Genomic DNA, 23478 nt, shown 5'->3' with positions numbered 1-23478 from the left:
GCTTTCTTCTCTGTTTTGACTGGATTGTTTAAGATTATACTGCTTAACTAGCTTGCTTATGGAATAAAGTTTAATAAATATGCTCCCACTCGCCTCAAATTTAGCATTATAAGATATTATGGTTCTAAAGATTTTGTCGTCTGTTGCTAGGAAATGATGAGATCAATTTTACACTGATCCGTGCACGCTAGTATCATACTACATGTTTCAGGATGTTCACATATTAAACTATGGGATCTTATATAAACAGAAGTGCAGAAAACGGCCCTAATAGATGTCCGCCATCTAGGTCTGTTAGGCTCTGTATGCCAAAGTCCTAAAATTAAAGCCTCTGCTTCAGCGACCTGTAAACAAGAAGCTACACCAATTTTTTCTCGGTCTTTCCTGGAAAAGGAAATGTGCTGTTGAGATGGAAACCAAAACCTTGCTTATTACAACATCCGTTGACTCGCTTTCATTCACGTAATTATGTCTTTTAAGTTGGTGTGGGCTAGGGTGATCCGCCTATAGATAGCTGACTAGCTGAGAATATGACATAATCTTCGGTAAACGACACTAGGGAGCACCTCATCACCACTCTTGGGGTCTATGAATCGATTCATACAACAATCAATGGGTTTGTTTGGATTGGGCTTTATTTCCCCAAATTTATTTACTTACATCATCATTACAATTTTCAATACACCTTTTTACCTTTTCAATTACCTTTTTATCTCACATACATCACATCACAAAAAATACTACAGTAAAAATATCTCTAATAATTCACAGACTGGTAAAACCCCCAGACTGGTAATTTCCCCAACCGTGCCAAAACCCCCATACTGGTAATTTTTTCAACAATTGAAATGAATAAATATTTCGACAATTGGACTGAGTAAATATAAGTCCTACATATTGCCGCCTCTTACGATTGCAAATGTGCTAGCACTTCCTAGTATCGGAATATATGATCAAGCATATCATAAACACCCCACGAGCACGCCCATTCTTAGGTTACATATAAAGTTTCAACAGATCTATGATACGCAGAAGTGAAATAACATTTATATGTATTGGACCCTGATTCGAACGTGCAAAGGAAATTTTTCAGCTTAATTGATACCTGCAACATACATGCATGTCTAGGCATGATGAAAGAAAGAAACGCCAATATTCCGCTAAACATTATAGTCGATAATCATACTACATTCAAAAAATGCAAGTAAACGACCTCTACTCACATTCGTAGGGAAATAAAGATCTTGCAAACACAGAACTACCCAGAAGTAAATCAAGTCACAGACAAAACTCGTCAAAATTGTCAATTTATATCTTTGTTCCAGAAACCCAATAACACTAATAAAAGAAACCAAGGACTTTCCCACCAACATTTTTCCTCCTAGCCTCTTCGTGGTCCATGATGCCAGCGGAAGTAGTCAGCACAATGTACCCAAACTGTGAGTTCAAGACAACAAATGCTCAGAACCGATATATATTGTAAGCAGAGGAGAAACTTGATAACTTCTACTGGCAATTAACTCATGAACTAAACAGGAAGTAATAAAATGTGACATAGCAAAGCATATGTTATATGACACTGATCATAAAAAGAATGAACATTTCAGTTTTCCTAAGGTGAAAAAAAAATACTTGTATAATTGTTTATCATCTTAACAGCATTGCAAACAGTCCGTACAGTAGTCATCAATTCCCAAAAATAACAATAATAATAGTAAGCATTAACCAGGCAGTTTGCTTTCCAAATGCTCTGACCAAAGTTGTTAACATATTGATAATACCTGTCTAGAGGGAAGCAACCTGGCAGTCCATCCTTCAATATCCTTGACAGCAATGTCAAAGCGAGGACTAATGACGCCACATTTGTTTAGCCTCCCATTCAGTTCAACAACAATTTTTCCAGACCTGTGATCATCAACATATTCAAACTCGCCAATGTATCCTGCCAGCCATGTCCAACAGTATGTGAGAAACTTTAGGATCAGCCAAGTCATAGAAACAAAAATGGTACCCAAACAAAGATTTCATACCATGCTTCTGCATCACCAAGAGAAACTTGATAATCACTTTTGAGGATGGTCTGATCATGACTTGACGCTTTCCCCGCTTCTCAGCATTGTACATGCTCTTGAGAGCATCATTCAAGACACTAACTCTCACCATCTTCGCTGGTAGTTCTGCAAATGTAGATCAAGCCTCAATAAAGGAATCATAATTCATGAATAATAAATCAAGAGAATAATTTCAGACTCAAAAAACTGATTTCCAGCGATAGTTTGTCAGTCCAACATAGAGCAACTGTCACACTAAACCAGGGGACAAACACCAAAGAAAATCCTCAAGGAAATAAGGCCTCATATTCTCAATCAACTTATACCGGAGGCAAACCAGATAGGCCACAGCAAATCTAAAAAGCTGGCGCATTTCCAAAACGAACATTAGGTAAAATAGCCTATTTTCCTACAACTTCATTTAAACTATACTGGGTCATCCAATCAATCGAATTAAACTTAGTAAATTGAACACAATCACGAAAGCCTTCAGTTCGTCACTACGAACAACATATGGAATCGGGTATGAAGATAAACCAATCAAAACCCACAAAACCATCCAACACATTAAACTGCAATAATCTACACAACCACTACCACTTTGAAATCAATCCAACATTCAGAATTTCCTTTTTTTCAAAAAACACTTTATATAGACCATCTAAGACAAATGAATCTCATTTACAAATCCAACCTCTTTCTGATTAAAAGCACACAAATCATCTCAGTCCCACAAGCTCCCCAGTTTTCTCGAAGCAGAAATGCTTCCAAAAATCTTACCCTCCTCCATCTTTCATTTTCACTAAACATTTCCCCATGAAATTCTCAAAAATAAGAGAGAGAAAGAGCCATAGAAAAACTTTAAACATCAAAACTAAAAGCAATCTCTTCAGCATCCAGTTTTTAAAAACAAAAATCAAGTTACTAAAAAATCACTAAAAAATGAAACAGAAGACATCGATCCACCCAAACAGCTGCTATACAAACTAAATAGACATATATAAGCATGATTTATTCTCTCTTTTTGGTAAGTTATATAAGCATAATTTCAGAAACGAAAAGTACATACATATAAACTAGTGTACAAAAGGAAAAAAATAAAAAGAAAGAACGCAAAGAGAAAAGACTCATGAAAGGAAGTCCAAAGAAATGAAAATGAGCGCCGATTGGGGTATTGACAGCTTACCAGGAGGCTGAGATAGGCAGCGGTTTGCTAGTGAGGACTCCGGAGCGAAGACAGACAAGAAGGAGAGAGCTAGGTTTTCTGCTCCTGGAGGTAGTTTAAGAAGCTAGTGAGAACTCCCAAAAACCCTAGCTTATCCTTTTTCGGCTTCACTGGGCCAACTTTTTGTTGGGCTTATGCATCAGAAGACATAGCCCACTCTTTTCGGCTGATGTCCAACCACTGTAAATTAAACCAATCTGAATTCTAATCTCAATGTTCTTTTCTGCTCTATTTAGGCCCGCATCTCTTTGTTCTGTTTCTGTCTAAAGACAAGCCCATGTGCCTCTGATTTACATCTGACCCAAAGTCCACAAATTACTACGGCGAGATTTTTGTTTTTAATTATGTATTAGATATTTTTATAATTATACATTTTGTGGCTCATTGTTCTTCTCTGTGTTCATACTACAACTGGAAACACTATTTTTTTTTAATGTGGAACATCCAATAATTGATAGAGTTGATTAGTATTTTCTTCATTAATTTGCTAATCAAAACCAAATTGGTTTATACGTAGATTTCTCCCAAAAATTGTTCTGCGGAAACAACTAATAGAACCATGTCTAATGACAATAGATAGTCATGAAAAAGTAAACAGTCCCTATTCATTTGGAGTTAGATATAGCTTGAAAAGCGTAATTATGTAGCGGATTTGTTAGCTAGCTTTGATTTTCTATTTTGCATTCTCAACTTTTTCAAATCCTGGAACTCTATCTTGTATCTTTACTTCATGTTTTTCGATTTACCCAGTTATTCGTAAAAAAAAAAAGAGAAAAAAAAAAGAGTTCATTATTTATTATGAAAAAATTGATTCGATGATGATAAATCATGTGAAAATGAATTTTCAGATAATAAGCTCGAGAAACAGCCGATAGCTCGCTCGAAAAAAAAAAACATAGCACGATAAGAAATTCAACTTCTCGATAAACTCTATCATGACCTGCCGTGTAAAGTTACAACAACGAACAGGTTGCTTGTCTCTCCTAGTTATTATTGCCTTGACTCGACGGATCAAATAGCTGCGAATCAAGCTGTGTGGTAGACTAGACAATTAGTACATAATTAATTAAGAGATGGAGAGTATATTGAGAATCTCTAGAGGTTGCTTTAAAGACAGGTGAAGACAACAATATATCTAATCTCAAATAATAGTAAACTACAATTAGCACGAATAGTCAATATATCAAGTAAAATGCTTCTAGAAGGTTTATTATTGTCTTAAAACAAGGTTACCATTTTTTGGATAGGAGATTATATAAAATATTATTTAGAATAAATACTGTAACACTTTTTGCAACGTGATGTATGTGAATGAAAAAGGCGATTAGAAAAATAAAAATGTGCATTAAAAAATATATTTGTGACAGAGACCGATAATTTTTCGACAAATAATTTCTATTCAAGCACACCCATTGTTGCTTCCCTCATTCTCCCTTCCCCTCTTTGTCATTCCTCTTTTCAGATTAAAGTACGGAAGGCGGGCAATTAAACAAAACCATCCACTCTAAAGAAATTTTACCCTTTTGTTCAAGTCAATTTCGATTCGAACAGGAGCTAAGCGATTTATCTCATTCATTTTTTTTTTTGCTATGTAATTTCTAAATATATAATTACAGTTGTCAAACTATTTGAGTAACATATAGAGAGTCAATTTAATTGTTGGAATCTGGTTGGCAGATTAAGCATAGAATCTGAACATGAAAATATGCTCGAACTACTACTATTCTAGAGGCAAAGAGATTGAATTGCATAATAAATCACTCTTGATAATGACATAACAAATTTAAAGGTATCTAGTAGCCAAAGCCATGAATTGGCCTGCTTGCATGCATACGACCACCGGTTTATTCTTGTTAAAATAACCAATTAAGTATTATAACTCTTAATAAGAAGAAGATTACATTTAGATTTTGACAATCACTAGACTTTTAATTTAAGAGTAGACCTTAAAGACATCTGGTCTTTCAGAAGAGCTGACACTCATTGCTGATGTACAATGGTTAATTTTATGATAGTATATGTATATATATCTATGTATATGCAAATCGAAATATGAGTAGTACAAGTCCTAAAGTACAAGTTACAACAACTCTTTGACTGTAAAACATATATATATATGAGTTCTTGGATGACATTTTAATTGCATTGAAAAACTATCTCGATTCATGATGTTTTGTCTAATAGTCTCATCTGCTGTAGAAAAAGTGAAAATTTGTTTACTACCACGAAGTCAAGCATATAATATATTCTTGCAAACCATTCACAGTTGCTGGGTAGAACAGCATCAGCAATTTTGTGGTTGTTTTTAGTTCTTTGTGGCTCGGCAGAAAGAGAAATGACTCAACTTCCTTCTTCGATTACCTCACATACTTGATCGGCTATATGATTTTGATGATCCCAAATTAATTAAGATGATCGAGCCTCTAATATTGATTAATTAATTGGTTAGAAAATAATTATAATTCACCACTTGCTTCCACATGTCATCACATAGTTCTTGAGAACTAGTTGCTGCCTAAATACAAAACAGGCTTCTGCCTACTTTTGAATTTTGGCTTCCATAGGAGGGTACAGGCCTCTATACTCTGAATTGAAAGCATCCGAAAGCAATTAATTTAATGCCATCTACTACCGCTATTGAATTAGGCAATAAATTTGCTAGTGCTACTATATATAGCTTAATGACTTAATCGGCTAATTACAGAAATTAATGGGGAAGAGGTCAACAGGCACTACTCGAAGACAAGCCAAGAAATCCAGGTGCGATGAGGACAAAGAAAATTAAGTGAAATCTAAATACTATTTCTTCATGCATGCCAGTCCCTTTTTGTTTACCCATCTAAGGTTAAATTTCTATCTCAAAATTCCTCGGGTTAAATGAGTACCACAAGTTTTCTTGGGGAGACCTTTTTATAGATTTGTAGAACATGCACAAGGATAATAACTTCAGTATTTAATTAGTTGAATCCAAAATTTAGTAATTTTCAGAGTTAACAGTAGTCTTTTTGTAGATTCTTGAGTCAGTTTCTAGCTCATGCATGATTCTGAGGACCCTAATTTAGAACTGGTGATCCACTGGTTCCCACGACTTCGTTGTTATTTATTTATTTTTTTTTATTAACAACCAAGTTATGTCATTAAATCAATGAAAATGAAACGGTCCGCTTAATGAAATGCAGACAAATCGCAAGCTGCAATGTTCTGAAGGCCTTCTTTGTCAAAAAGAATATCATATGACATTCCACTCTTTCTATCCTAGAGAATTCCAATACAGGAAATATTTGATCAAAATTGGAGTGCTTAGAATGCATTTTGATAAACCTCCTCCGTAAAAACAAGATAAAATAAAAATACCAAACTGAAATTTTGGAGTGTTTGGCCTTCTCCAATCCTATCATGAGTTGGCAATACCAAACTGAAATAAGAACGAAGAATAACATAAAAATGCAGCATCTAATCCTCTTCATGACAAAGGGGCACAAGCTTATGATGATCAGTGGTTCAAATTTCTCCACCAAATAATGCAAAATTTACAATGGAAGAAACCCATAAATCTAACTGCAATGCCAAACTACGATCAATTTTACACGGTAGCTAACTTTTTTATTTCAAAGTGTCCACAGTTCTTGAGCCGAATTTTGGAGCAAACCCCATGATAATGGTGCATCATACAATGATAAGACCATCTGACTTTAACCTTATTATCAAACTTGATTTTCAAATTCATGGAAGAAATAAAAAAAAAAACCCACGAAAGTCCATGTAATTAAATAGTTGGATTAGACCCATAATAATAAAATACTAAAAATCAAAAAGCTTCTCAAGATGATGTGAACTCACTGAATAGTTCACTCCTCGTAAAGTAACAGCTGGGCAGCATTAGAGTAGAAGCTGTTTTCTTTTGTTCCTTTTTTAGGAACCAATGAAAACTTTTATTAGTATAAAACAAGAATCCATATACAGCGGTTTAAACTTTAAAGTCCTCAAATACCACAAGATCCACTCTTGGTATGCTTTCATCGGTAATTACAGTAGAAGCTTGTTCAGACGTATGTTTTGAGACCAAAATGCAAGCCCGTGTTGGTGCCAAGAACTCCTTTCCTAGTCAAAACGTACAGCAGACCAGATGTTTTGACCGACCAAAGTGTTGCCTCTGTTATATATTGTCACTAATCTTATCCTTACTCAAGGTTTATCTGGACGATTGCAGCTTCTTCTCCTTAATCTCCACAAGTCAAATAGACAAATAGTAGAGTCAGGACGAGACAAAATTTAAAAGAAAACTATACTCTATGCCGCACTCAGAGCCGCCCGTTAAGTGTTAAAAATAAAATTTTCTAGATTTGTACTGTTAAATGGACGTGTATTTTTCCTTGCATGCATTACTTTATTTGAAGGGTGATCTTCGGATTCCTTTAAAAGCAAGTACCAAGTACAAACTTGTTAAACCTCAATAGTTTCCAGTTCTGCATTGTTGGAGAAATCTAACCTCTTGGCCGTCCATCGAGACAGTCTTCATGAGCTGATTCAGAAAAATTTTATTGGCAGCCATTCAGTCTAGAGTAGTGACCGATGACAAAGGTACATACATACTACATATACTGTCAATCTCTTGCTAGTAATAGGTTGTCATAGAAGTAATCTTTGTAGATGGAGCATCCAGTATATTATATCCTCTTTCTTGCTAGTGACGGGATTAACTTGTTCCCAAAAGGAAGATGTCTGTTTGATATTGAGATTTCATGGTATTTTAGTGCAAGGAGTGCTTGGGTAGGATAATAATCTGTTTTAACTTTTATTTCCTTTTTTTTTTTTTTGCTTTTCAGCATAATATTAAGACAAGATTTGTTGCAGGATAATTAGGACTCTTTCATTCTGTGGACCTGTATGACCTTTGAATTTTATCATGGAAATCGTACTTCATCAAAGATTGTCGTTATACTGCTGCCTATTGGTTTTCTAAATCTGTTCATCCATTTAACACCTTGGTTTATCTCTCTTGTGAAGTTAACGCAGCTTGGTTTATTGTTTGATTAACACTCTGCAGGTATTACATAAGTGGAAACTCTTGTGAAGGCTATTGAAACTGCTGGAATGTTGCCTGAAAGTCGAGCACAAATACAAGCCTCAGAAGCCATCTCTTCTGCGTCAATGAGATATATATCAGAAAATCTACAGTTTTCCAGGATGAAGAACACAATTTTCCCTCAAGCTTCTTCTCAGCTCAATGGATACGGTAATAATTCAAGAACTCATTATGTAAAATCCACTAAAATGACATCAAATATGGGAAAAATTGACAGTATTCTTACCTTTGACATTTTCAGGATCCAACGAGTCCGTTTCTGATATCCCTCTACAAATAGACAGCAAATTGTACGTCACTGCTCTTCCGACTAACCTTTTCCCATTCTTGATTGTTCAGTTCGAGAAGTAATTGGTTCCTTTACTAGTTTTAGTCTAATTGAATCGAAACTTGACCTTCTCGATATACAAATTTTTCCACTAGTAATTTCATACTTTCTCAACAGACATACATATGACAGCAACCTTTACATGGATTCAACTCTACATAACCAGCACGGAGTATTCACTATCTGCTCGCAGTCCCCTACTATCAACTATCAATCAGGTTCAATAAATCTCTCTTGTTCTCGCTGACAAATGCTATGATCATGCTTTTCTAATCCGTTCTATAATTGTCATGCATTATTTTTCGCGACATCCATAGTTGGTTAGGTAGTCCTCAAGTCCCAACCACTCTCTAATGATTTATCTTTAATCTCATTTTCAGGGCCGTCCCCATTAATGACCATCAAAAGTCTTGATTGCCCTCCTCTTGGAGCCAATCATTTCGGTACCAAGGCTACCTACGACAGCAATATTGTTAAGCAGCAGCAATTGTCCCATGTTGAAGGGATTCCTGGACAACCAAATGAAATTGTATATGATTTATGATCCTGTCTTTAGTATTTGATTAATGATAGCTGAAGTCATGTAACGAATCTTCCGAACGATGTCCAAACACAATAATTGAAGCAGGCGTGTCTAAATATTCGTCTTCACAATAGCTACTAATTCCAAGTTTAAGTTTGATCATTATATTTAATAGTTTTTTCTCCCTCATAGACGAAGTTGATTAACATATGAAATAGGATGACTGTGTATAGAAATCAGTCGGTTGATCGGGCCAAATGCTCCATGCTGATCAGTAATTGCGGCAATCTCAAGTCAAACCTAGTGAATTGTGGTGGTTGTCAATGAGACAGAGCTGATGCAACTAATAAAGCATATTCATCACATATTAAAATCTGAGTTAAACTATTAAGAAGCTCTTGCTTCTTGCACTATTCACAGTTTTTTTTTTGTTTTCCTATTTAATTTTCCTTATCCTTTTACTCCAGGGAACAAAAAGAATTGCAAGGAAGCGTCCAATTGAAAATGCTGACATGACCAGCAGAAAAAGCCCTGAAACTATAGCAGGCAACAGACCACCCTCCAATACTGAATGGACGACAAATAAGAAGATGGCAGTTTGTTTCCAAGATCATCAAGTCCCCGAGGAAATTAAAGAAGTTCTGAAAGATAGAGTATGTGTACCTGCTTGGTTATGATAAATAATTTGTTATATATGCTGGATCATGTAAAATTTTGGAGTGATCCCTTGGTTGGATTTCTTTTCTTTTCTGTATTTCCGCCCATAATTTTGACACATCTGCGTACTTAAGGCATGCATCCAGAATTAATTAGAGTAGAATGCAGCATTAGTTGGTGTGAACCAGTCTATTAGGTTAACACTAAAGTCATCAACCAGGAGCAAGAGAGCATTAAAATTTGGGATTAATAAGTTAAGACAAGAAACTAGAGCTGTAGTTCAATCATTGCACACATTCCGGTTCAAAATGACCAAACTAGATACTTGACCGCGACGGATGTGTTTGGAGGCGGAATGTTTGCGGGTAAATTCTAAAACCAATAATGTCCTTTGCAATTGACTGTTATGCAGGTGCCTGTGAGGAGAAGCCAGAAGTTGGCTGACAAGATCACATCTCTTCAAAAACTGGTCTCTCCTTATGGTAAGGTAAGCAACCATTAGAAATTCAGGTCCACTGCAATAATTTGCCAGTAAGGATTTTACCGGACAACCATCTTTTGCATTATATATACCTTCAATTGCAGCATTTATCATGCTTCTTAGATACTTGATTCCCAATCCTGACATGGAGTTGAATTTAACTGCAGACTGATACTGCTTCAGTGCTTCACGAGGCTACAGTATTTATCAAGGTCCTTCAAGATCAAATAGAGGTTTCAACCTAATCTCTAATAATTTTGTTTGCTTGGTAAAAATTTAGCATAAGTGGGGTTAAACTAGCTGCTTTCATAGTCCCATAAAATGCAAAATCTTGCTTTCAAGGAAGATTACTCATCTTTTCGAAACATAGTTACTTGGTAATTGAAAGGCTATCATATATCGTTTAGGTCATCCAAACACTAATAAGGCCTAATCAGCAGGTTCCCCTAAAAACATGACACCAGTCAACAAAGTGAAATAAGTAGCTTATATTCAGAGCGTTCATTTCTCAACTTTTCTCATTGCTTTTGTGCAGAATACTTTCAACAGGGTAAGAAGTACTTCTATGGACCACGAATATTCTCAATCAAAGGTATACAAACGTTTCACCTCCCAACACTAAAAGTTCTGTTAATGTTTGACATGAGCTTACCTTAAACATGAATATTGGAATTGATCCCTCTTACTAATTGCTACTTTTAAACCCTATTTTCGTTAAACAGATCACCGGAGAGAGCCAATTTGATCTACGTAGCATGGGGTTTTGTTTGGTTCCAGTTTCACTGACTCGGAATCTCATCAGGGAGGATGCTTTCAATCCCTACTCTACGGCAAACACTAGCCTCCACAGAATACTATGACACATTTTTTATTAGTTTCACCAGTTTTTAGTTGTACTCCCAACCACCTTGTCCTTTCCTATTTCATTTTCAAATATATCCACAGATTTCAAGGAATGAAAATCTTTGTGTTTGGATTGCATTTTCCGTCATTTTTCATGGAAAAATTACTGTAGCGATTTGATATATGTGAGGGAAAAAGGTGATAGAGAAATGTGATCACGGAAAACGACAATATTTTCCGACGAAAACAAGCAATCCAAGCATGGCCTGCAGCGGTAATACATTGATCTTGTACTACTAACCTCCATTAGATTATTAACGACGTAATTCTGCAAAAAGACAGCAATTATTACCAGACACATAAAAGTCCGAAATACCTTTACGATTAAGCTGTTTTGTCCTTTTATGATTATTGCATGATATTTGGAAAAGGTACAGAGAAAGCAGTCCAGTTTTTGTAAACTCCACTGTCTTTATTCCACGAGAATCATGCACTTTATTGTCAAATTATTCATAATTGTATCATCTACGTACTTAGAGGACCTGTAACGATACCAGCACATTTTAAGAAGGTTTACAAGTAGCATGAAAAGAGTAAATCTTATATACAATAATAACAGTCAGTGTATACACTATTATTATTGAATTCATGATATGTGTGTAAAATTTGAATTGCATAGCTATCACTAATCTAGCGCTCATAGTGTATACACTCAGTGTAGGAAAAATTAATCCAACATAAAATGCTAGAAGTAACTTTTGTTTAAGAGGAACTCAAACATTATTGATTTCATGAATCGTAACCCTAGCTCCCAGTAGTTGATTTTCAAGAATAAAGAGAAAAAGGAAAGAGAACGAGTTGAGTGTTTGGTTACAAAGGTTCGTTCCCTTACAAAAAGGGAAAATTTTATATTGGTCCAGAATAACAGCAACTGTTGTAGCTACTATTCAAATTCTTGGTCCTGAGTAACCATGAGCAACAACCGTTATAACTACTATTCAAATTCTCCCATCATAATTTCTTGAATCTATTTTTAAATGGATCCGTCTAATGGGTGCCAACAGGACACTCATTAAAATATATTTCAAATGTCATGCTTTTAAAAATGTATGATTAATTAAAGAAAGTAAATAAATATAAGAAAGGATAGGTAAGATTAAATAAAAAAAGTATATAAATATAAGAAAAGGTAATAATTATTAGTCTGTATATGTGTATCGTAGTTTAGGTGAATATTAGGTATATTAACGAGTACCCGACAAGTATATGTTATTAAACCCTTATAAATTGCTTCTGACTTAATAGGCTAGAAAGGTCATTGACAAAGATCCGTGCCAAAAACTTGGTCGGACTATGATCTTTAGGTTTCATGCACTCTCATTTTTGTTTTCTAAAACCTCTAAAACCTATAATAGGGCAATATCTTAAACTACAAACATATAGAGTAATGTTAATCGATTTGCCATTATCTCATTTAGTTCCGGTGAGTAGAATTTGAACACATTGCCCAAACAGCCCGTGATACAACATGCCCAACACAACCTATATAAACGTTAGCAGTGGTTTTATATTCTAAAGTGACTACGGAATTTGCTTATCATAAATATGTTTTTTAAAAAAATAAACACGCTATCCAAGTGGATGTCCACTCAGCGACATGCCTCCAACTCTCATACTATATATGTTTTTTTTTTGGACATCATATTATCGACAAGATCTTTTTTTTTTTTTTTTCCAAGTTTAGGTTTTCAAGTGTGTTGAACAAATCAAAGCAAAATTTAATTATGTTTTATATTTTTAAGATCCACTTATGCCTGTCTATATCCAATGTCTCTTAAGTACTCAAGAATAAAAAAACAGATAAGTTTGCAGGAATTCGTCGACTAACTTCTAAACAAATACAAATCCTAAGTCGACTAATTACTTACCTAGTTACCTATATAAATCGAGCATGCAACAAATTCCTTTTATCCAAAGTTAGGCAGTCATCAACTTTCAATTAATACACAGCAATATATATATATATATATATATATATATATATATATATATATATATATATATATAAATAAAAACTCTTTTGGTATGTTTAATCGCTACAAGCTCAAAGGACACTTTATCAAAGGTACAAATTAGTAGGGTAAGAAAACAAAAGATTTCAAAACTTTAGAGGTCCAAACTAGATATATGAATAATTTGAGGGAAGCTTGTAGTAATTAATAGAACAGAGTATGAATACTTTTCCTCCTGTAGTGTGGGCACATGTATGTCATTTACGCTGTGCGCCAGCCTTCCGGCCCATAACGTGGCAAAACTTCTTACGTCAAATAATACGTGGCATCAATTTACTGGACCAAATTACTTCAACTTTCGCTGTCACCGTCGGCCTGTGATTCTGTTCTCCCATTTTAGAATTGAAAAGAAAACCCCAAAAAGTTAAAAAGCAACAGCGTATCCGAAAATTTTAGAAAAAGGGACCATATAAAATGCTATAGTAGTTGAAAGTGCCGTTCGAAGTCCTCGAACTTTTAGTTATCTAATTCGTCCAATAAATTTTATTTTTTTCGTTTTAGTATTTTGGCATGTCCATCCGTTGCAGTTTAATTATTATATTTAATTGGTAAATCAAATTGATTCTTTTGGCAAAAGTTTTCCAACTCTTTAACTAACAAATCTGACATAATTGCAAAATTTATTTTTTCAAAATTTTGAACTATACACAATATATATGTTGCACAACAAAAGTTATACACGTTGCGTCTAAATAAGTATGATTCAATAGTGATGACATAATTTTCAAACTATAAAATAAATTAGATGAAGCTCAATTTGGGTTTACCTATGTATTACAATAATACTTAAATTAAAATCGCATTCAGATGCAATTGACTCAACTTTAAAATGATTATCTAAGTAGTCTATTTGCATACCAATGGTGAATTATTTTATAATTTTTTAACAAAAATTTGCAAGGTAATCTGTATCCAAAAACAAACCTATTAATACCTGAAAAGAAAAAGGTCAATAATTGAATGTCATTTGTCTAAGTTATGCCAAATGACCATATTTATACATTTAGCAAAAGTTTGCACAAAGGAGTGCAATTGTTCCTAATGTGAGGGTCAGACGAAACTTTGGGTAAAGTTCAGGGACCTTCAGGCAATTTTATTCGCAGCCAATATAACTTTTAAAAAAGAGAAAAAATAGAAAAAGAAAAAGAGAGTAAAAGGAGTAGTCCTCTTTCTTCTTAACCTCTAGGATTAAAAAGTCTATCTAAAACAGCAAAACTCTTTTATCGGAGCCCTAGATTTCCTCTCCTCCCATCGCTCTCTCCACGGATTTCTCCTCGTCTCGATTTGTCGCCTCAAAACATGGTTAGTCCTTATTTTTTGTTTTCTCTTTCTCCCTTATTTTTTCTTCTGGTTGTGCATATTTGTCATTTGTGTAAATATTCTTTTATAGCCTGTATCTATGTGCTTTTGTTTTGGTTAAATTTATTTGGGTTGGATCTATTAATAACGTGGACGTGGGTCTGACTTTTTAAAATTTTGATTCATTTCTGATCATTCGTGATACATTTAAGGTTGAATTAGGCCTGGATGGTCCCCGGATCTGATTTGATTTGGGTTTGGTTGATGGACATGACGTGTTTGTTTGACGATCGGAATTTTTTCTTGTGTTTGTGGCTATTTTGAGGGGGTATAAATTTAATTGGTAGGTGCAAATATGGATTCGACTTCGCCACATTTTTTTGATCTTTAAACAGATGCCGTAAATTAAGAATTAAGGATCCTAATCATTTAATACAAGACGCAGTTTTGGTCGATGGACGGATCATCTTCTTAGACGTCGTATACCCGTAAATACCCTTTGTTCTTGGGGTCTGTGGTATTGATTGCTTTATAACACTAAGAAGCTTCTGATCCTGCTGCAAGTCCAATAATTGATTATTTTAAACTTGGAGCTACGGATTACGGGCTTGAGAACCAAAATGCCTGCCTTCTCGTACTCCTCGTGCTTGGTTCTCTATCCCAATTGGTATTGTATCCTGTTCAAATTAAGCTGTATCAGGAACAGTTCCAATGCCCAATCTAATTCTGTTCCTGAAGATGACTAATCACAGTCTAATGGGAATTCTATGGCTCTAAATTTTGCCTATTCTCGGACAAAATGTCATGATTTTGCTGCACTACATGTAGCTTCCATAGAACTGAACTCATAGGTATGAATATGAATACAAAAAATTGCTATTGCCAGTGAACTTGCCCAATTTTCTTTCTGGGGTTGTCTTTTTCCCTTCTCATTCTTTTGTACTGGAAGTTGGTAGTAGGGAAATATTGTCTGTGGCATTCTGGTATTTAGGCCAAAACTTTCTTACAAGTTTTTAGAAGATTAGACATCAAAGTTCCAATTGGAAGTTTGTAAATAAGCTGGACAAGGAGGACACAAAAAGTATAATCAGAGCCCTGCATTTTTAAGCTGGAAAAACAGGTTTTACAAGGAATCTTTTTGACAAAAACTGAGTTGGGTGCTTCTAAGATTATTGGGGCATTACTAAAATGCATACCTGTGTCTAATGGTCTCTATTCTCTGTCTTTTGGATGGTTTTGAGATAAAAGCTCTGTCAAAAATGTAGGCTAACGCAGCATCGGGCATGGCTGTTCATGATGATTGTAAGCTGAAGTTCTTAGAATTGAAGGCAAAAAGAACTTATCGCTTCATAATTTATAAGATCGAAGAGAAGCAAAAGCAGGTTATCGTGGAAAAGCTTGGTGAGCCTGCAAATGGCTATGAAGAATTCACTGCAAACCTACCTGCTGATGAGTGCCGATATGCTGTCTATGACTATGATTTTATGACTGAGGACAATGTCCCCAAGAGCAGAATCTTTTTTATTGCTTGGTTAGTAAATCTAGCACATTGTTTTGTCTCGTAAATATTCAACTTAATCCTTTTTTTTTTTTCCTATTTCCTAGTGTATTTGGTCTGATAGTTCTATGCAATTGTGAAGGTCTCCGGATACATCTAAAGTCAGAAGCAAGATGATCTATGCAAGCTCTAAGGACAGGTTCAAGAGGGAGCTTGATGGTATCCAGGTAGAGTTGCAAGCAACAGATCCTACAGAAATCGGGCTTGATGTTATCAAAAGCCGAGCTGGTGGAGCTGCTTGAGTTGTCATTCTTGCAGATGAGGGTCCTCCATACAGCATGCGTTGCTTATGTTAAATGTTTATATTTGTGTCAAAGTAGAACTTGCTTAGATGATATATCCGATTGTTGTTCATCTTATCATTGCGTCTTGGCTTCATGAAACTTGGGTGATCTCGAGTATACTATCAGTGTTATTTGTGGATTTATTTACTACTTGGGTGTGATTTATCAAGGCAGGATGTTGTGTCTTGTGCGCAGGGATAGATTTAATGGTTGTAGCTTGATGCCCCTTTTCCTTATATTTTTAATTCTGTACTGTCATGGCTTTGACCAATGTTAATTCTCTCTTTCGATCCAAAAGAATCGCTGGTTGCAATGAAATTCGCTTTGCTCTGTGTTTCTTTTAGTTTTTAGATATTGCTCTGTATCATGGACTCTCTTGCAAACTCACTCCAAGCCTTATTTTGTTCCGAGGACTGAGATTGGGGTTGGGCTTGCTTTGACTTTTTCCTGTGAAGCCTCAAAGTTCAGGACCTTCTTGTATTTGGGAGTGCTTTGGGTAGGGCGTGAAGTTGGGAGTATTGTAAGTTATCAAGACACGCAATGGTATGGTTCCATTTATGGGTTTTATAGGGCAGTATATTTAAATATATTATGTATGTATACATATTAATGATTATTATTTTATCTTGTATTTATATAATTTTTTAATTAATCAGCTATAGCTCTATCTTGTATTTATATAATTTTCTTAAATAATCTTACTTTTTCAAAAAAATTTGCACCTAAAGTACATCTTAATGAGTATTCAATGGATATATTTTAGATGACTTTGCATATGTAAACACCTTCCATTATTAAGCATTAAACTTATAAATCTGAATTCGGGCACTTTTTTTTTTTTTTTTTTTTTTTGCTTTTATTGGTATGGCATTGCAGTGTAGTCAAAGAAAACTGATTTTGATAAACCATTTAATTTTCTTTTTGGGTATGGTAAAATTTTTCTGTAAAATTAATCATCCGATTTTCTTGATAGTATTGCATCATGTTGTTCTTGTGAAAAGTTCTTCTAAGTAAGGTCTCGAAATGTTTCTATATTCAGCAAAATGATTTGGAGAATATGGAAGCGAACATTTTACCTGCCTTCAACAATTAGCACTAACAATTATGATTGTTTAGGAAAGTGGGCAAATAGGTAGCGGTAACACCCCAATTTTTTTTTTTTGTTAATCGCTACTTTTTATCTATAGTATTCTACACTATCCTAATCTAAGGTAGAGACCCAACTAGATCTAGGGAGGCCGGTGAGAACTGAACCACCATCGGACCAGAATGATACATTACGCACCCATCTGACTTTTTTAAAAAATCACTTAATGTGACAATTGATGAGATTCCACTAAGCTTTAAATGGCTTAGTGATGGCTATCAACCCAAAGGCTGGTAGTTGGTAACATCCCAATTCGAAAGTGTAATTTGTGCTTTTCTTTTGCCCAAATTTATGTCTGAAATATATAACATAATTCGAACGTTAGCTTAGTAGGGTTGAAACTTGAAACCAAAATTAAAAAAAAAAAGGACCATGAATGGAAAAAGGGTGGAAACAAGACTATGAGTTGTTTAGGATTTTAGGATGAATGACAAAAAGTACTGACAAAAAGGAAAAAGTGGGACAAAAAAAAAAGGAAAAAAGGAAAAAAAAAGCAAAAGAAAAAAAGAAGCAGGTAGCCTAGTATTTTGATGAACTTTAGCATATAAAGATCAGTGGTCTGACTATTGCAGATTTAATTGATGAGAATTGTTGTACCATGTAATTATGTATCTTCCTTAGTTGCGTTGCATGAACCAAGAGGAGCCATACTTGCTCGTCTCGTCTTGTCAGTTGTCACATGCTCTTTGCTTTAATCTAAAAGCTTAGATCAATGGCAGTTAGCAGAATTATCTCGCTCCGCTGTATCTGGTGACTAGTTATATTCAATCAAAACTCAAAAGGAACCATGACAAATAGGTTTGCCTAGGTGAGGAAGATGTTTATGAGACATGCTAATTCAAAGTTGAAGCCGCACTTACAATCCCTTTCAACACTAGCCAGCAGTACCCCATCTTTATCCTTCACCAAACCTCAAAATTTCCCCAACCACGAAAACCTCCTTGGCCTCCTGTCCTCCTGTAAAGACCTCAAGAATCTTGAGCAAGTTCATGCCCTTTTGATCACCGCTGGACTCGGTTTTGACATTTCATCAAACACCCACCTGATCAACCATTACTCTTCCTTCCAAAAATGCCAACTTTCTCGATTAGTTTTCGATTCCTCGCCAAACCCTGGTGTGATTTTGTGGAACTCAATGATCAGAGGCTACACAAGAACAAACCAATACAAAGAAGCCCTCCAACTTTACCGCGTAATGGGAGAAAATTTGGTCCGGCCAGACAATTACACTTTCACTTTTGTACTCAAAGCCTGCACTGGAATTTTAGATTTAAAAGAGGGTAATCTTGTTCATCGAGAGATAGTCAGAAGAAGGCTTGAAAACGACGTCTTCATTGCTACTGCACTTGTCGACATGTACTGCAAATTTGGTGATTTAGAGTGTGCCAGAGAGGTATTTGATAAGATGCCTAGCAAGGATGTTGTGGCTTGGAATGCTATGATTTCAGGTCTATCGCAGAGTGTGGAGCCTAATGAGGCTTTGGAACTTTTTAGGTATATGCAGTTGGGCAGTAGGGTGGAGCCTAATGCTGTCAGCTTGTTAAATTTGTTTCCCGCAGTTTGTAAGCTGATGGATGCAAAAGCTTGTAAGTCCATACACGGTTTTGTGTGGAGGAGGAATTTTCCAACTACTGTTTTGAATGGGTTGATTGATGCGTATGTGAAATGTGGATATTGTAATGTAGCTCGAATGATTTTTGATAGAATGGCGGGGAAAGATGATGTCACGTGGGGGACAATGATGGCTGGCTATGCATACAATGGGTGGTTTTGTCAGGTTTTGGAGTTGTTTGATTGTTTGAAGAGGAAGAATCTGGAGATGAATAAGGTTTCAGCTGTGAATGCTTTGTTAGCAGCCTCTGAGATGAGGGATTTTGAGAAGGGGCTGGAAATTCATGATTATGCAGTAAGACAAAGGATTGATTCGGATGTTATGGTATCTACTTCTCTGATGACCATGTATGCAAAGTGTGGAGAAGTAGAGAAGGCGATGGAGTTGTTTTGGGGGATTCGAGAAAGGGATTTAGTTGCTTGGTCAGCAATTATAGCTGCTTTTGCACAATCTGGCAATTATGAAGAGGCTCTCTCTGTTTTTCGGGAAATGCAGAATGAGAAATTGAAGGCTAATGCAGTGACTTTAGTGAGTGTTCTTCCAGCTTGTGGTGAATTATATTGTGTGAAGCTGGGGAAGAGCTTGCACTGCTATGCTGTCAAATATGCTATTGACTCTGATTTATCTGTTGGGACAGCCCTAGTTTCCATGTATGCAAAATGTGATATGTTTTCTTCAGCATTGATTGTGTTCCATGGACTGCCAAATAAAGAGGTTGTTACATGGAATGCTTTGATAACTGGCTATGCACAGGTTGGTGATCCTTACCATGTGATGGAGATGTTTTCCAAATTAAGATTAGCTGGGTTACACCCCGATTCTGGTACAATGGCTGGTGTGCTTCCAGCTTGTGCCGTATTAGGTGACCTATGCCTAGGAAGCTGCATCCATGGACAAATTATCAAATACGGTTTTGAGTCAAACTGCCATATGAAGAATGCTCTAATGGATATGTATGCCAAATGCAGAAGCCTCTCATCAGCTGAAGTCATATTTAAACACCTCGAGTCCTTTAAAGATGAGGTATCATGGAATATAATGATTGCAGGATACATGTACAATGGATGTGCTCAGGAAGCCATTTCTACATTTTATCGTATGATATCAGAGGCTTTCCAACCTAATTTGGTCACAATTGTGAGCATCCTGCCAGCAACAACATATTTGACTGCCCTTAGAGAAGGTATGGCTGTTCATACATGTATAATCCTAAGAGGATTTCAGTCTTATACACTTATTGCAAATGGTCTCATCGACATGTATGCAAAATGTGGCCGCCTAGATTATTCAGAACAAATATTCACTGAGATGAATCACAAGAATACAATTTCTTGGAATGCCATGATTGCTGCATATTCAGTTCATGGGCTAGGTGATCGTGCTCTTGCAACTTTTTATCTCATGCAAGAGAGTGAGGCCAAAATTGATTCTATTTCTTTCATTAGTGTCTTGTCTGCTTGCAGACACTCAGGATTAACCAAAGAAGGTAAAAAAATATTTAACTCCATGAAGCAAAAATACGGTCTTGAACCAGGTTTGGAACACTATGCATGTATGGTGGACCTGTTAGGGCGTGCTGGATTGTTTGATGAAGTTATGGATTTGATAAAACAAATGCCTGTGCGACCTGATGCTGGTGTTTGGGGAGCACTGCTTGATGCATCTAGAATGCATTCTAATCTTAAATTAGGTGAGCTAGCACTGAAAAATCTCACCGACCTTGAGCTGGGGAACCGTGCCCATTATATAGTGCTATCAAACTTGTATTCTCAATCAGGTAGGTGGGATGATGCAACAAATGCGAGATCAAGTATGAAGGGGACAGGACTGAAAAAGACTCCAGGATGTAGTTGGGTTGAAGTAAAGGAGGAGGCCTTGCATATTGTGTAGGTAACTCAGGCTTCTACTTCAGAGCACGAGTCACAAATGAGCTGTTTGGAGTAAAAGTGACAATTGGGTATTCTTTCCTGATAAGAGCGCTGCCAATCATGTTGATAAAATGACTTCTTGAGTATGATAGCAAAACACAAGCAACAACTCCTCTGCTGTGGACAAGTAGTGGGGTGGCAAGGCAAACTGCCTTCCTTTTTGCCGCCAGAGAAGGTTTGGTGCCTGTTAGAACTGTTTAGATCAAAACTTAGTAATGTCTTTCCTCTCCAAATTTCCTTTGATCTTGATGGTTCTCGTTCTTCCTCCAACTTCTCTCCTTGAAAATTTACAGGATAACGGGAGTACCTTATGATGGTCGAAGGTATGGTGTTCATTATGAAACTCAAGATACTTATAGCAAATTATGCAACGGTAAGAGAAGGGTCCTAACAAATATAGTGGAAAATGTTGTATCATATTCCCATCTAACGGCTGTAACTTGTTTCAGAACCTGATTTGAGGGTATTGACACAGATCAGACGCACCTTGAATAGGAATTTTTGGTAGGATATAAGCTGCATTTATTCAAATCCATTAGCAACGAGTTTTCTCACACACTGCAAAAATGGAGAACAGAAGAAGGCCCTCCAGACGCGGCTTTCATTCAATTCTAGTTTGCAGAATGGTGAAGGCAAAATTGATATGTTGTTGCTTTAGCCTTGTTCAGACCAGCACTCAGTTTGAAGCAGGACACATCTCCAAAGAAGTCTTGGTTGCTGCAGTCTTGTTTCACTTCTTGTTTTGCTTATTCTTTTACTTATTCATTATGAAGAATTGATTCATCACAAACTTAATTAAATTAAATGTGCCTTAGAATATGCGGGATTCGTATTTGCAATAAAAAGTTAAGTAGATCCACCCATTCCTCAATCAATCACCCCACCCCCCCCCCCCCTCCCCCCAAAAAACCAAAAAAAAAACAACTAAAAAAGACAACAAAAAAAAAAGAGAAAGAAACATTGACACTAGCAACAGAAATTTTGGATAAACTTTGAATCAATTTTCCTTCATGTCTTGAGGAGTCCTAATGATGAAATCGATAATTAGGAGTCCTAATGATGAAATTGATAATTATCAATCACTGGCTCCAAAAGCCTACGGACTTTCGCTACCTTATGCAATTATCAAAGGGAATGATAAACGGCATTTTTTAGTAAAAAAAATAGAAATAAACATTTAGAGTGTAAATAAATAAGAAAATATTTGTTTATGTTAAAATGATACTACAATTGATATTATTATTGAGAAGAAAAAAGAGAGAAAAAGAAAGCAAATGAGTCAATTTATCATATTAAGGGGCATGTAAGCCATTTTATCATATTTTCAAACGGAAATGTTCATGGTGATTGATAGTTGATCGGTAACTTCAGGGGTAAATTGCTGATAAAATAAGTTTAGAAGGGGAAACGATTAGGTATAGGGAGCTTTCTTTAGGGGGGAACTGACTCCAACGCTGCACAAAAGGGCCTATAGCTCAGTGGTAGAGCATTTGACTGCAGATCAAGAGGTCACCGGTTCGAACCCGGTTGGGCCCTCAGCGAATTCCGCTATCGTTTTGCCCATTGCATTCCGCTCATGCACTTGTCGCTTTCTCATGTTCGTGAATTTATTTTCTTGTCAGTGTTAATGGTACTCGAGTACTCTTGTTCTCTTAGGTGGGCATCGTATTCGCACCTAGAAACACGCACGTCCGCACGAAAAACAAAGCATTCTTCACATTGATTTGGTAAGGGTGATAACAGCAATTTATCCTCCCCTTGCGTCCATTTGTTTCCGAGGAAGATATGCTTAAGTGCCAGGGAAGTCCCTCAAAGAAAAGCTGTCAAGGAGGGGAGAAAAAATCAACAATTTTTCGTACAAATTCTTCTACAAATGGATTGATTCGTTTAAAGATGAAAATGGGTGCCATTGCGAGCGCGAATACATTCCTTAACGGGAAACCTAGAAGTAGTCAAAATAATAACTTCTGGAGTAAAATAGAAATCAAAGAGCAAAAGCAAATTCTATTTCTTCGAACTCCAACCTTCAGACCCAGAAAAGGTTTCGTAGATGAAATTTCTAGTCTACACCATTTACGCGACGAAAAGATCGCAAGCCCAATTTCCATCTTCACACATTTCAAACCGTGCTTATACTGAATAAATTTGACGTGTATCATTAGGAGAGAAGTTTTTATGCAAGGTACAAATCCTTGTCCCTTTATCTGAACATGAACCCCATGCTCCTGCAATGTCAAAGAGCTAGTTGCTAACAGATCGTCCTGTTTCCAAATACATTCATCATTACTCGAACTGCCAGGTCATCTCAGTTTGGAAAGACAAGAAGATTTACCAAGTAAAATAATTTCCCCTCATCTCTTCATAACTAGTATGTCGATGGGCCT

General features: G+C 36.0%; 4 protein-coding genes and 1 non-coding gene across 7 annotated transcripts; 4 read left to right on the top strand and 1 right to left on the bottom strand.

Annotated features, from left to right (window-relative positions):
- Nucleotides 1-1066: 1066 nt before the first annotated feature.
- LOC113730531 (small ribosomal subunit protein uS8z/uS8w-like) lies at nt 1067-3375 on the bottom strand. Its single transcript, XM_027255260.2, has 4 exons — nt 3238-3375; nt 2031-2177; nt 1782-1942; nt 1067-1437 (listed from the first exon to the last, which is right to left on the bottom strand). Exons 2-4 carry the CDS (start codon nt 2161-2163, stop codon nt 1339-1341), a joined length of 393 nt encoding a protein of 130 aa, XP_027111061.1. The 5' UTR covers nt 2164-2177; nt 3238-3375; the 3' UTR covers nt 1067-1338.
- A 4316-nt stretch (nt 3376-7691) lies between these two features.
- Nucleotides 7692-11332, top strand: LOC113733468 (uncharacterized). The gene is made up of 10 exons (XM_027259835.2): nt 7692-7857; nt 8324-8512; nt 8604-8652; nt 8808-8908; nt 9071-9219; nt 9681-9866; nt 10283-10357; nt 10519-10584; nt 10887-10943; nt 11074-11332. The coding sequence occupies exons 2-10, from the start codon at nt 8371-8373 to the stop codon at nt 11209-11211; spliced, it is 963 nt and encodes a 320-aa protein (XP_027115636.1). The 5' UTR covers nt 7692-7857; nt 8324-8370; the 3' UTR covers nt 11212-11332.
- Nucleotides 11333-14427: 3095 nt separating this feature from the next.
- LOC113730530 (actin-depolymerizing factor 2-like) lies at nt 14428-16737 on the top strand. The gene is made up of 3 exons (XM_027255258.2): nt 14428-14568; nt 15831-16096; nt 16206-16737. Exons 1-3 carry the CDS (start codon nt 14566-14568, stop codon nt 16363-16365), a joined length of 429 nt encoding a protein of 142 aa, XP_027111059.1. The 5' UTR covers nt 14428-14565; the 3' UTR covers nt 16366-16737.
- A 1077-nt stretch (nt 16738-17814) lies between these two features.
- On the top strand, nt 17815-21592 carry LOC113730529 (pentatricopeptide repeat-containing protein At2g39620). Of its 3 annotated transcripts, none has more exons than XM_072078534.1 (3): nt 17815-21269; nt 21388-21417; nt 21544-21592. In XM_072078534.1, exon 1 carries the CDS (start codon nt 18372-18374, stop codon nt 21054-21056), a length of 2685 nt encoding a protein of 894 aa, XP_071934635.1. In that variant the 5' UTR covers nt 17815-18371; the 3' UTR covers nt 21057-21269; nt 21388-21417; nt 21544-21592. The 3 variants fall into 3 exon arrangements, with proteins under 3 accessions (XP_071934635.1, XP_027111058.2, XP_027111057.2); XM_027255257.2 differs by having other exon boundaries at nt 21388-21467; XM_027255256.2 differs by having other exon boundaries at nt 21388-21592.
- Nucleotides 21593-22558: 966 nt separating this feature from the next.
- Nucleotides 22559-22630, top strand: TRNAC-GCA (transfer RNA cysteine (anticodon GCA)). The gene has a single exon. It is a non-coding gene; the product is annotated as a tRNA-Cys (tRNA).
- The last annotated feature ends 848 nt before the right edge of the window (nt 22631-23478 follow it).

Source organism: Coffea arabica, chromosome 2e (assembly GCF_036785885.1).
Source record: "Coffea arabica cultivar ET-39 chromosome 2e, Coffea Arabica ET-39 HiFi, whole genome shotgun sequence".
Lineage (NCBI taxonomy): Eukaryota > Viridiplantae > Streptophyta > Magnoliopsida > Gentianales > Rubiaceae > Coffea > Coffea arabica.
Note: the sequence above shows the minus strand (reverse complement) of the source record. Positions and strands in the feature narration are given on the sequence as shown.